This window comes from Ammodytes marinus (genome assembly GCF_949987685.1).
Source record: "Ammodytes marinus genome assembly, chromosome: 14".
NCBI lineage: Eukaryota > Metazoa > Chordata > Actinopteri > Uranoscopiformes > Ammodytidae > Ammodytes > Ammodytes marinus.
Genome location: NC_137218.1, coordinates 19805439 through 19818896, shown reverse-complemented (window position 1 = coordinate 19818896; position 13458 = coordinate 19805439). Strand labels below are relative to the sequence as shown.

General features: G+C 41.7%; 1 protein-coding gene across 1 annotated transcript in view; it reads left to right on the top strand.

Moving 5' to 3' along the window:
• LOC307260937 (RNA-binding protein Musashi homolog 2) overlaps positions 1-13458 on the top strand; it is a 249681-nt gene that overhangs the window by 188279 nt on the left and 47944 nt on the right. The window contains exon 9 of the mRNA XM_080041331.1: positions 7810-7924. Coding sequence (XP_079897457.1) covers positions 7810-7924 — 115 coding nt within the window. The remainder of the gene's footprint in view (positions 1-7809; positions 7925-13458) is intronic.

The following is a 13458-nucleotide window of genomic DNA, read 5'->3' as shown; positions in this document are numbered from 1 at the left end:
CAGATGTCTCAAGGGCCGTGGCAGTGGAGTGTGGGTCAGTGCCCACTCAGATATGTGAGTGACTGGACCTTTTAGTGACTTGGTCAGATCACCCCTGTGTTCATGTGTGTGCCACCCAGGCCTCAATCTCAGGGGCACTTCCTCTCTGTCACTGTGAGTTCCTCCCTCATATATAATTAAAAACAGGGTGCTGCTTAGCAAGAAACTCTCAACCCTGCCCCCACTAGTAGCTGCTCTGACTTCTACATGCCCCCCCTCGCCCTCTGGAGACTAGCCTGCTTTAGTAGCACACTATCGAGGATGTCATAGAAGTATGGATTATACTGTCCAGGACTCCATATGATTGTAAGAACATCTTTTAGCCGTAGCAGTATTAAAACCGGTAAATATTTTTTCGGGGAAAAAAATCAATAAGCACAAGGAGATGGCTTGACGGTTTATTACACCCCCTGGTTTCCTCATATATGAATGTCTATATCATACTGTAGAAGGACAGCCCCCTTAATTCAGCTAAGGGAAGCTCTTGAATCCCCATTTTCTCAGACAGGAGTCTCTCTATCACTCCCCACCATGCCGTTATGCAGGCGCAGCTAATTCATAATAATACCTATCAAGTATGGGCTCTGATGAGCGAGCAGTGTGCCATTAAAATGGACTCACTCCGGCTTTAGTCGAGTGCTTCAAGGTAATGTTCTTTAATGTGTCATTTTTTAATATTCAACAGCGGCGAATGATCACAACAGGAGGGAGGGAATTTTCTGTTAGTCGTCAATTTTCTCACTGTATCTCTCTGACTTGATCGACCAATTACTGCGCTGAGAAGAATAAGCTCTGACTGTCTCAGTCACTGAGGAAACAAAGGGACAACAGGTGGGCACTTAAACATCTGCCTTAATGTATTGATGCAGATGTAATCTTCCCATTGTATTGATTTAAACGAAATAGCATCATGTAATGTAAACCATACATTATCGTAGATGCAGCATTTGTGTTTATACACCATTTAGTGTTTTTATTTTAGCAGCCAGATGAAATCCCTTTTTCTTTCATCTTTCTTAACTCTACTCCCTAATACAGTGTAACTATGAGTATAAAACCAATATACGTATGTTGGTCTGTTAATGCTCTTAGAGATCTGCTTTGAAGGCAGTAAGATGTTGTAGTAAAAAGGTAGGATATTATAAAAGATAATCAGACTCCAAATGTATACTGGCACCTTATAAGAAAAAGACCATGTTGGCATCTCGAGTTAAGAGGGCAAGCCAGGTGAATAAACTGAAGGACATTACTCTTTAATGCACAAGGGAATTCAGTTATTTGAACAGGTCAAACCTAATTTGGTAAAAGAGCCAAATGTGTTTTTCACGAGAGGCATTTACTGGCATTATTTTTCAGATGGTACAGAACAGTATAAGATAAATGTCTTCCAGAAGCAGTGCCTTTGGTTTAACATGACCACTGTGAGGAACATTTAGCCGTAATAAAGGCTCATGATATCAGTAGCTTTAAGCCTGTAAGCTATCAACAGTGGGTAGTCTGTGATCAGCTAAGAAAACTTCATTCATTATACATTTTTGACCCACATTCTAAGTTGGTGTGTGCCAACTGTACCAATCCTGCTGTTGTGTATCAAACCTGCAAACCGATAAATTGCGTTCCCGATGAACATTGAACACATTGTGTGTGTGTGTGTGTGTGTGTGTGTGTGTGTGTGTGTGTGTGTGTGGCCGTGCGTGCGGGTTTGTGTGTGCACATATGTGCGTGCTTTCGCCTTGGTCTGATAATGTATAAATCACCCCTGGACACACTTGCTTTTAGCCGTAGACTTAACAAGCCGTCTATGTTTTAAAAGGATATTTCTGCAGCGAAAAAGTCTCCGGGTTGTTTAAAATATCTTTTGAAAATATATATTTTTTTAAAGAGTGGAAGTCTTTTAACAGTGTTTGAACATCCAAGTGCCTAATAAGAAAGTAGGGACCACCCCTTCGGCAGAGTTTGGGTCCCTCACGGAGCGCTGCCTTACAAGTTCTGGACTGTAAGTAATTGGATGTTTACCCTCCATTGAAGAAGGAAAGCTTTGAGGGATGAAGGAAGTGAAAACTCCACTTGGCACTCTGCACTCCAGGACATTCCATATAAAGGCTTCATGATGTTCAGACCTGCTGATTGAGGAAGTGATAGGAGCCATTTAACGTCAACCTGATGATCATGACATTACTTTTGAATGTGTCTCTTGGTGTATATGGGGGACAATCTCGTCTGGGGAATATAGAAACATGTTAAAGAAACAGTTTTGGCACCACAGGGGAGCCCCCTGGTTCCTTAAATGACCTCATATATTCCTCAGCTTTTTACATAACCAGGCAGAGATATCATCAGACACAATGGCTCCTGTGAGATTGCTGGCCATTGAAGGCATCGTTTTGCTTTATCCAAAGCTTCTTGTCATTATAATACGTTTACCATTACTCAGTTGTCACAGTTTTTTCTTGACCATTTATGCGTGTGGTTAGAAAGTGAAGATCTGCTCTGAATACGCTATCTATAAAATGCATGAGGTACAGTTTGGGTGTTTGGGTCACAGACATCTTAAAGTAACACTCAACCAAAATCTATTTTGTTCCAAATACGGAAGCTTAAAATGTTGGAAGTTGGACCTATTATGGAGAACAGAGGTTCTGGGTCCTGTCAGTCATAGCTTTAGGACTTTAACTTAATCTTAAGTAATTCTCAAAGCATTTTAGCTCTAAAGGTGGGTCCTAATTGTGTGAGAAATAAGAGGCCACTAAGACATGCTATTTTTTGGAAAAATACAACAATAAATAACTTTTAATGCCTTGTTTTCATTGCAGCGAGTTAATGATATTGTCTGAAATAGTCAAGGCAATCCAATACACAAGAATGATTGTTTGCACTACTGTGGCTCACTTTGCATTACATTGCTGATAAACTGAGCTACCTCGAAATGCAGTCTTCAGACCCCACTATTTGTTTGTTGCCCACTTTTTTTCTCAAAGTTTCTCAAAGCGGCCCTGAAGAGGAAACTTGTGGGTATGGTCTCCTGGTCATTAGGGATTTATAGGAATAACTATATTGTGAGTTTTTGGAAGAGATGATGAGAAGTATGAAGAATTGTCTATAGGAATATTTTTTTATGTTTACTCATCAGTAGTCAGTGAAGTGCAAACACTTATATTTTCACCCAAAAATATGGCTGGCTGAGTACTGAATGCCTACACATGGCCCTGTCAATCCTGCTAGCAGATGCCTCCTGCTTTTTGAACTTGTACAATAGATTCTCTTCGAATAGACCTTTTTACATGAAATACTGCTAAATAGTTTAGCTTTATTACAAATTTTGTTTGACATTGGTTATGTTTCATTCTGTTCTTTTAAATAAACCAATTGTTAAATGGTTTTGAAAGGCCTTTTTCCTAAGTGAGCAACCCCGCGTCACCATGTCTGATATTGTGCATTCAGAGCCCTGTTTCACACTGTTTCCTTTCTTCAATATGCCATTCTGCTGATGGAACCCATTCAGTAGGGACGCTAATAGTAGCTTTACACCTCCCCCTCTACACACACACACACACACACACACACACACACACACACACACACACACACACACACACACACACACACACTATTACATACACCACAGCTACAATACTTGTCCCTGAAGGACAGCTATTGTCAGTCCATCCCGCCCACACCTTCCTGTTTTACCTTCAAGGTTAATATGTATAGGAGATGTAATGAAAAGGTCATAACTGGAGCATTTCATCACTCTGTATCACAGGGTTTGTACATGAAAAGACAGTTGTTTGCTTTACTCAGTACCAGGCTGTATTCATGCAATGCTTAAGTATTGCTTGTGAGCTCCTGCTAGTGCATGTTACCATATATAGGTCTACCTCTGAAATTCAATATGGAGTTTGGTTATTGGAAGACGGAGACGTTTCTGAAAGAATAACAAACCCCAAAAAGTAAAAAAAATCCTGATTTCATAACCACAACAAGGCAGTCACAGAGCAAAATAAACTGACAGTGAAATATTTCATAGTTGTGATGATGGAGGTGATATGGAATTGATCGCCTATTTATTGAATTTACAAGCTAACCAGGGACAGGGGCTGCAAATTAGATTGAAGCAGAAGGCCAATTTGTCATTCCATCTTTTGGAGGATCAAATTGCTATTTATTTTTTTCATTTAACAATGTTGACACTGGGCTGTGAAATGAACAAACCCAATAAATGAATACATCAAGAAGCATGAGTAACCAGCCAGCATGAGCATCCCCTGGCTACTGTGTCAACATCTGTCGTCCTTATTGCACACAGTGTTATGGGGTCATTTCCTGTTGGTGCTTTTTAGGATTATGTTCTACTCCTGACAAACTGGGCTGCAGGTAGCCTGGACCAGAGCCAAGGCACACTTCAAGAAAACAGTTGCATGTAGCACGCTGGAGCCTGAACGATTGCTCAGATCGCTAAAACCAACACAGTAAGATATCCGAGGAGTTGTTGTAATTTAGCCGTCCAAGCGGTATTTCAAATAATGTACTAAATAGATCAGTTTGAAAAGATATAAGTATAAATGTTCTACTCTCTTGAATTTATGTTTTCCTCCCTTCCTGACCTTATCTTGGGTAACAGTGACACAAATCTCAAAAAATAAGCTATTAACTTCAGTGCGGCAGAATATATTGTATATTATATAAGATAGGTTTAAAGTACACAGGCTGTATGCCAAAAAAAATGTCTTTAAAAAACAACCATAGGATGTTAACAGTGTTGCAGGAATTATCTTAAACACTCAGTCTTACAGGTCTCCCCCGAATGCTCTTTTGACACAAAACCGCATAACTTTTTCCTGCAGTTAGTACGAGGCAGGTTATAGGTGTGTTCCATTTTCTCAACATGGCAAAATGGTGCTCAAATGCCTCCATTTAGGATGCCTAAAAGGTGGATCAAGTCACCTTTCTAAACTCAATATTATGCTGCCTTTTAACTAGAAGAGTTACACGGAGCCATTATTCAAACAGAATACTCGCAGTTAAAATGAGAGCTTGGAAATTCAGTGCTTTCCTTCAGTCCATGTGGCGTAAAGGTCGAGTCTGTAAAACTTTCCACATGGCCGAATTTGAATCTCTGAATTCACCACTGCTTAACCTTTCGCGGTGCTTTATTGTCGCAGCTCGGAATTGTCTTCCCTTGCTCTCTGTTCTCTTCTCTTGGACTTTAGTTCACTCTTGAAAAGCTCTCTGCCTGCCTCCCTCACACACTCCTGTGTGTGTTTGAAGCAGGTGAACACCCACACACTCACACAACACCACCACCCATTCCTGGCTCCTGGCTGGGGTTTTTAAATCCATGACAAAGAGCCCTCTCTCTGAATATCAAAGACCTGTGTGTGAGAGCATGTAGGCATGACTCACACACCCGACTCTCTCTTACTCCCAGCAGGCTAACCAGAGTGTCCTATACTCGCTGGGTGAGGAAGACACTGATCAGACAGTGCCATGTCTACGCTGTGGGCAGAGGAACTGTATTTCTCACACAGCTATGTGAACATGAGGAAATCCCAGCAGTGTACTGAGATTTCTAACCCAAGCTATTTGTCCCACCCAGTTCCTACTTCCACGTTGGGGGGTCATTCCCTGACGCGTCTGTGCTCTCTTCAGCACAATGTCAAAGCGTTTGCAGTCAAAGCGAACGAAGGCAGAGTAGCTGTGACAGCTACAAAGTGGCTGAGGGAACTGTGTACTTTAGTCGCTCTGCTTCAAATGAAAAGGCTGCTAACAGCAACAAATCAAAGCTGTGCAACGCAGCATCTTTCCCCCCTGTGATAGGAACCTTTTTTCATTAGTGTTCCCTCTTTACATTTTCTAGCTCTCTGCTGGATGTAGAGAGTGTGTTACACTGTTCATGTAACGCAGCACCTTTCGTACAGACCTGATGTTTTACTTCTCTTTGGAAACTTACCACAGCACAGTGTCTACTAGGGATGCACACATGAGTAGTCGGTTATACGTTTAAACGGCCGCTACTTCACAGGTCGGCACCAGAAATATGATAAGTGTGTTAGTAATTAATGCCCAGCACGTGAGTAAGTAGCACATGCACTTGAACTTTAAATGTGCCAGAGTGCACATGTGTGTGTAAAAGTGTACGTTAGTAAAAGAGTTACAGTTGCTCAACTGTCTTAACCATAAACGGCACATTACAACTGCATTTGCATCAACAGCTTGGTAACTGTCTAGAATAATGTTGAGGCTGAAGGGCTCCTTAAACGTTTGAACCTCATAGTTTAGTTTTTTCCGCTTATAGTCTTGTCAACTAGTCGAAATTAAAACTTCCTTCTAAACGTTTTGGAAATGAATCGCCCTGTGCATCTCAAGTATCGACCCCCTGTGCATGTGTGAAACTTTTGTATGCGTTAGTTTGTGAATAGTAATGTGTGTACCGCCGGAGTTGCATGCCTATTTGTATGGACAACTGTGCTCTACCTTGGGTTGAGGTGTAGTGTACACAGCAGTGGTGTGCAGTATATAGCCTGTCTTGTGCAGCAGGCCGGGATGACATGTGAATCGCAGCAGCCGAGAAAGCCCCGCTTAAGTGGAGGCAGTATGGGGAAGAGGCAGGCGAGAGAGCCAGGAGGCAAACAGACAAACAGATGGACAGGCCGATGCCAAGCAGGCAGTGGAGCAAATAGATTGTGCAGCATGGTGAACAACACAGGCTCAACCCTAGCAAAAGAATCACCCCAACAGACACACACAGAGGGCCGATGCCACCCCTTTGTCGGGGCCGATCGTGCCTCTCTATAATTCATGGGGATAGGGGGACAGATATGTGGTAAATAGGCCCTCTCATCTCTCCTCCTTCTCCTCGTCTGCCCCTGTCACATCCCTCATTTGATATGTGTTATGTAGGAGGACGAGATGTCAGTCTCTCGGCAAGATGGGAATTGAACAAACCCCGTATATGTGCGAAGTGGAGTGAGAGGAGGAAAGAAAGGAAAGGCAGGGGAGAGAGACACGAGTGCCGCAGGTGGAATTGGACTGAGGGACACCGGGGACTTCAGCCCGGCAGACTGACACACACAGATACACACAATGCACACACATTGAAGCATAGACAAAAAAAATTATACATTCAATTTCTGACAAGCTTCAGATTTTAAACACACTGCCCTCGTAAGACTGTTGTGAACAAATAAAGGTTTTGAAGAGAGAGAGAGAAAGAGAGTGAGAGATTATTGCTTTTTAGATTACTGTGCATTTTGGATTAAACAAAGAAGTGCCTTTCACAAAGACACTGTGGTAATAATGTCATTGCAGAACAGGGCTTCTCTCTACCTTGATGTCTCACAAACTCCGGGAAAGAATTAAGCTTGTATTTCCCTCAGGCACCGGGCACATGCTCACTGGAGCAACAACCTTTGCTTTAATGCCGGAGGAGCATGATTGTAAGTTTTCCTCCGAGACCCTCCCCTCTCCAATGTGAGGTGCTGGGATTGACTCAGTGCTGTTTTTCTCCATGGAAAACATCTAGCGCTGTGCAAGTCAAATAGAAAACCACCGTAAAGAGCCGAGACAGCCCTGTCAGATCTGTCTGGTCGTGTACCAACACAGTCTAATGGTTTGTCTTTGTGTGTGTCTGTGTGTGTGTGTGTGTGTGTGTGTGTGTGTGTGTGTGTGTGTGTGTGTGTGTGTGTGTGTGTGTGTGTGTGTGTGTGTGTGTGTGTGTGTGTATGTGTGTGTGTGTGTGTGTACGTGTGCTCTTTGTGTCTGTCTCCATAGGTAGAATGTAAGAAGGCCCAGCCCAAGGAGGTGATGTTCCCACCGGGCACACGGGGGCGAGCCCGGGGTCTGCCCTACACCATGGATGCCTTCATGCTGGGAATGGGCATGCTGAGTGAGTTGTACACACATCCACATGCACAAGAACACACGCGCATAAATGCTAATACACAGGTTTTTAGAACGGTGGAGGTACAGAAAAACAGAGGGCCAGTGTTCCTTGTAAAAACATGTTTTTGCATAATAGGTGACCTTAAAATCAAATCAAATGAACAGGTTTTACCAGGTTGCGAAAATAAAAACATTAAAGGTAGGCCTATAAGGTTTTTATGGGGGAGGAGGGGAAAAAAGGAAGTGTCAGACGTGCAGCGCGTACAGCCATCAAATTCTACCATCCTAAAAAACTCATCTTATGGAAACTCTTGTCTAGGTAGCCCCATTAGGTGGGCGCTGCCCCTAATTAGGCTGCGTCAAGGTGTGCCACCAGTGGCCACTGTGGTCTATTTCTGGTGTGAGTCTGGTACAGGCGGCCCCCGGGCATATAGGAGCAGACCAGCACATTATCAGGCTAAATGAAGAGGAAAATTGGTGTAATGTCATATTAAGGATTCATCACTGTGCCCCCCTTAATGGGTAATGAAGGGGACACACATGTCAGCGAGAGATCTCATCTACAGGGACCTCAGCTGCTAGCCCACCCCTCTTCATTACCATCCAGCCCATGCCTGTGGCCTTTTTTATTTAACACTATTGCACTCTCTCCCTCCCCTTTCTGCCTCTCTACCCACCCACTCTCTCTCTCTCTCTCCCTCTATCTCTTAATCTATCTATCTATACATCTGTCTGTCTGACTGTCTGTCTGTTTAACCGTCTGTCTCTCTTGCCGGCTGTTCACATTTACTATGCATATAATTTGTATGTGTGACCCAACCCGAATGGATTTGCCCTCGCATGAAAGATTTATTTTTTCCTTCAAAAGGAAAGCAGACATGCAGCTGATTGTAAGAGACTAGTTTTGCCTTGCAAGTCCCCCCCCCAACCCTTGTAGCAGGTGCAGGCAGAGCCACAGTCATGCATTTTTATCTGTGCCAGGTATAATGTAATGTTTCAAAGCACCTCTGAAAGTCGATAGCCAGACAAATTTAGCCGCGGCTTGTTTTGCATATTTCCAGTAAAACATGGACATGAAGCAGCATTTTTAACCTATTCATTTCCTTTTTTGAACAAGGAAAATTAAAGGGCAGTAAACTAATTATCTTTCAATCTATTTATCCGTCCATCTATCTCTAAAACATTTACATAAAGTGTCAGGGCTATTCTATGGCTGACCTTGCTCATGAGACTGATTATGCCCTTTGTTTGTGGTCAGTGCTTCTGTCGGCTCTGTCCAAGTCGCTTGGTCGCAACTCATCTGTTACGAGACTTTAACAAGCACAGTGAACTTTTCCCAACTTATTACAGACTAATGTGTGCGTGTGTGTGTGTGTGTGTGTGTGTGTGTGTGTGTGTGTGTGTGTGTGTGTGTGTGTGTGTGTGTGTGTGTGTGTGTGTGTGTGTGTGTGTGTGTGTGTGTGTGTGTGTGTGTGTGGATAGGACTGCGCTCCCTCTCTCTCCGTTGGGAGACGGCGGGCAGAGAGGCAGTGATGTGCTCATGTGAGAATATTAACAGCCAACTTGTTTGGAGACATTCTTATCTAAATGAAATTGGAACAAGGACAGCGAAACATTCCTTTATATAATTTGCATTTGGAAATAAAAGAAAAAAACAGGGACCCAAGGCTCATTATTTAAGAAAGTGTAAGCTCCTTTTGTGCCAAATCTCATTAAAGCCGTCCCTAGCTCCTTTGTTTACTGCCTCTAATCGAGGCATTTATCTTTATTGTGTTGTGCCCGATGTATGTTTGCTGAAATTAATACACATTTGAGCCCGGGCGAGCTATGGGTGTACCAGACGGATAATTGATTTTAAAGTGAATCAGAACTGTTGAGCCATAAAATAGGTACATTAGCTTGCATATTAATAAGGCAAATAAGAGCACTAAGAGGCTGCCACCAGGCCAGACACAATGGCAGGCTTCATTTAGTAAAATGCTTGGAAAGACGACGGGCTCTCTCTTTCTTTTTCCTTTCTTTTTCTTTCCTCTTTCCTCCCACTCTCCTGCAATATGTGTAGATATTGCACACACTAAGAATTTCATGAGCTACTGAAGGAGCTTAACTTAGCATGCATCTTTATCCACTTCCCCTTCCTCTTTCATATTCCTCTCAATAGCTCTCTCCTTAGACACATCCGGTGGCCAATTCCTCATATAGTAATGTGTAAAGCCATTATATTGCACTACATCAAACTTAGGGAAAATGGTTTTGCCATTTCAAGGAAAAGTCGAAATAAGGGAGTGTGAAGGTGCTGCGGTATCTAAGCCAGCAATTTTAGCTTGGCATTTGTTGTGTTTGACAGTAAGACAGTATCAAAGACATAATATCCCCATATTTTGCGGTCCGTGATAGCTTATCATTGTATCATATCACACGGGGCTTTTCAGACCAAACAAACAATGAGGGGGTTTTGTGAAAGCTATCCATCTGTAGCTTCCTGGTGATGACTTTTCATCAACAACTGATGAGGATTTTTATTTTTATTTTTTTTCTGGCGTAGCCTCCGTCCCACTTCATCCATAGCAGGTTAAGGCTCTGCGCGCTCACCGCCTCTCTGAGTCGCATTTCTTTTTGTCTGCGAGAGAGAGCGGGGGAAAGGGTCTGGGAGAGAGGCATTTTCCCATTGGGTCAGGAATAAATTGAACTTTTTCATGGACAGCAAACACTGATTAGATATTTATGACCAAGGTCAACCTTTTCTGATTCCAGCTGGCACAGCCTCTGAGGCATACAGAACAGAGCATCTATTCTACACACATGCTTACACCCACACAGACGCACACATAGCCTACATACACTTACGCACATGCTCACACACACATACACACACAAACAAACAAATATGCGTGCTTACACATGCCTACAGGTGCATATATCTGGAAATTTGATGCTTTATTTGAATTGTACAGTTTACTTCAGTAGTTCAAGCCTCTGGAAGCCTGGTTCAAACTAGTAAAAAAATCAATATATGATATCAAAGTTGGGTGTCTCAATAAGCGTTTACAAAAATCTGATTGGAAATAAATTTTCATGAACAATATAAAACTTAGTTTAAAAAACAGCTGTTTTAATCTCGAGACCATTTGACAGGACTGTGTGGGTGTGTGCGTATCAAACGGCCTCCATGGCAAGAGGCATTGTTTTTATATAGTGTTCGAGCAGAGAACTGCTGTGATTGGTTCAAATACTTATTGTGTCATAAAAAAACAGAGCATAGCCTTCATTATCTAAACAGAATTTATGTCAAATGTATAACATTTAAATAACAATAGCTTTCATTTGGATTGATAAATATGCCTAACTATTTTCAGATGCCTACTATCATGCAACTCACTACACACATCACATAGTTTAAAGGATTTTTTTAGATTTGGTTTTACGGGGGCTTTAAGAAATATCACATATTGTTCAATTTACTGTATGCTCTTTTAGTCTGTGCCGTTGTCTGAAGGAATCTCCAGCCCCGGAGAGTTACGATCTAGACATTCAGATGGTAGTCTGACTGCAACCAATTTAACAGGCTAGAAAATATGTAAGGAGAACTGAGGACACAAAAAGCTCTAAAAGAGGTGTAGCTTTTACGCACAAAGAAAGAGAGAGTTATCAAGGCTGGCTCCTCTTGATTCATTCCTGGCCTTAAGGACTTCCTCTGAATTAGGTAATTCCGCACAGACTTATGGTCGAAGGTGATAGTAGCTCCAGGAGAACAGATAAAGACAGACATATACCATAATTAGGGGGTTAATTATGTTTATATTACCTTTGATGGGGCTCAAATTGTTACTGACTCTCACACAGGCCCCCTCCGCTCCCCCACTTTTCTCAAATTTCCTTGTCTCGTCTGTAAGCCACTTTCCTTGCTGCGTGCTCTCTCTCTCACCCCGTTCCTCAATATGTTGCCCACAGCTGCTTGCGTCTGAAAAGTGTCCCACTAATTAACTGGCGGGGTCTGTCGTCGTAATAAGAATCATGACGGCAGATGAACAATGCATCTGCTGCTCTTAGATTTGTCTAGTGACACCGGGCGCTCTTTGGTCCGCAGTGCAACTCTCCCATCCACCCCAGGGACAGTGAAACTTCTGAACGAGTCTGCACTCTCGCACGGACTTTGATTTTGGTTTACACGTGACTAGTTGTTGTCAAATTTGCTACAAGATAGTTAGAAGATGTAACCATGACTGACGTAGCCTAGGTTTCTAGTATTGGTTTACTTACAATGTATTGACCCTCTGAAAAGGCCGCAAGTAAACAAGTATATATTTTCGGTAACACTTTACAATAAGGGTATATTAATTACCTGTTAGTTAATGCTTAGTTAAGGATGTTAATAGTTAATGCTTAGTAAGTAGTGGTTAGTTAACGCTTAGTTAGCATTCGGTATGCTAAGTTAACTATAATGCTTCATCAGTTACTGCTTATTGAATGCTTATTAAGCATTAACTAGGCATAAACTAGTACAGTTATCTTCAGTTAAAAAGGTTTAGCTAATGCTAATTAAGCAGGAACTAACAGTTAATTAATGTACACTTATTGTATAGGTTGACCTTATTGTCAATCATAAGCAATGGACTAACAGAAAAAAAAGATGATACATATATAAACAAATAATGAGATGAAGCAAACAATTCAAACATAAGTTGAAAATGTAGACATTTCAAGAATTCATGTGAAACTGATTCATGATGTGCAAAAATGAATGCTATGATGGAGGTGCAATTGAGGATCAGTTATCACCTCCCTCCCTCCGTACAGTATCTTCTTAACAAACTGCAGCCAGCCATATTAACACATGAACCTCTGTGACACACCCATCATAAACAGACGCCATCGCCAAGTGTTATTACAGAACTTAAAAAGAAAGGGGGAACTTAATCTGTACGGCTAAGTAGTAGTAGGTTATCAATGCTTTAAGGAGTTTGGGCACCCTGTTCTTTTTTTTCAACACAAACACACACACACACACACACACAACACCGTATATTGGCGTCTCTGAGGCTCCTCTTGAGTTGCCTTAAATGTGTGAAAATATAATGAAACAGTTTATCCTTTGGGGGTGTCTTGCTTATCTTAAAGCGAGATTGTTATACTCACATTTGAAATCTACAGTTCTGCTTCTCTTGGAATCTTTTCACAATCCAGGCCTGATTTTTTTTTTTATATATATATATATATATATATATATATATATATATATATATATATATATATATATAAATATATATAATTGTGCCCATTATTCTTGTAGGTTATTTAAAAAAATATTGAGCAACACAAGATGATCAAGATGAGAGGTTAATGCTATTGTGACAGCTGACAGTTGATTGAGGACAGTTCTTGTAGTCAAATTGCACACGCGGCGAACGTTACCCAGTTGACAATGTACCATCAGCATTATGAGCTATAAATACGTGCCACCCCTTTAATAGGCTTGCAGCATATAAAGTAAATCACTTCATGCTTATTGCAGTTTTACTTTCAAACAAAGCAAGCTAG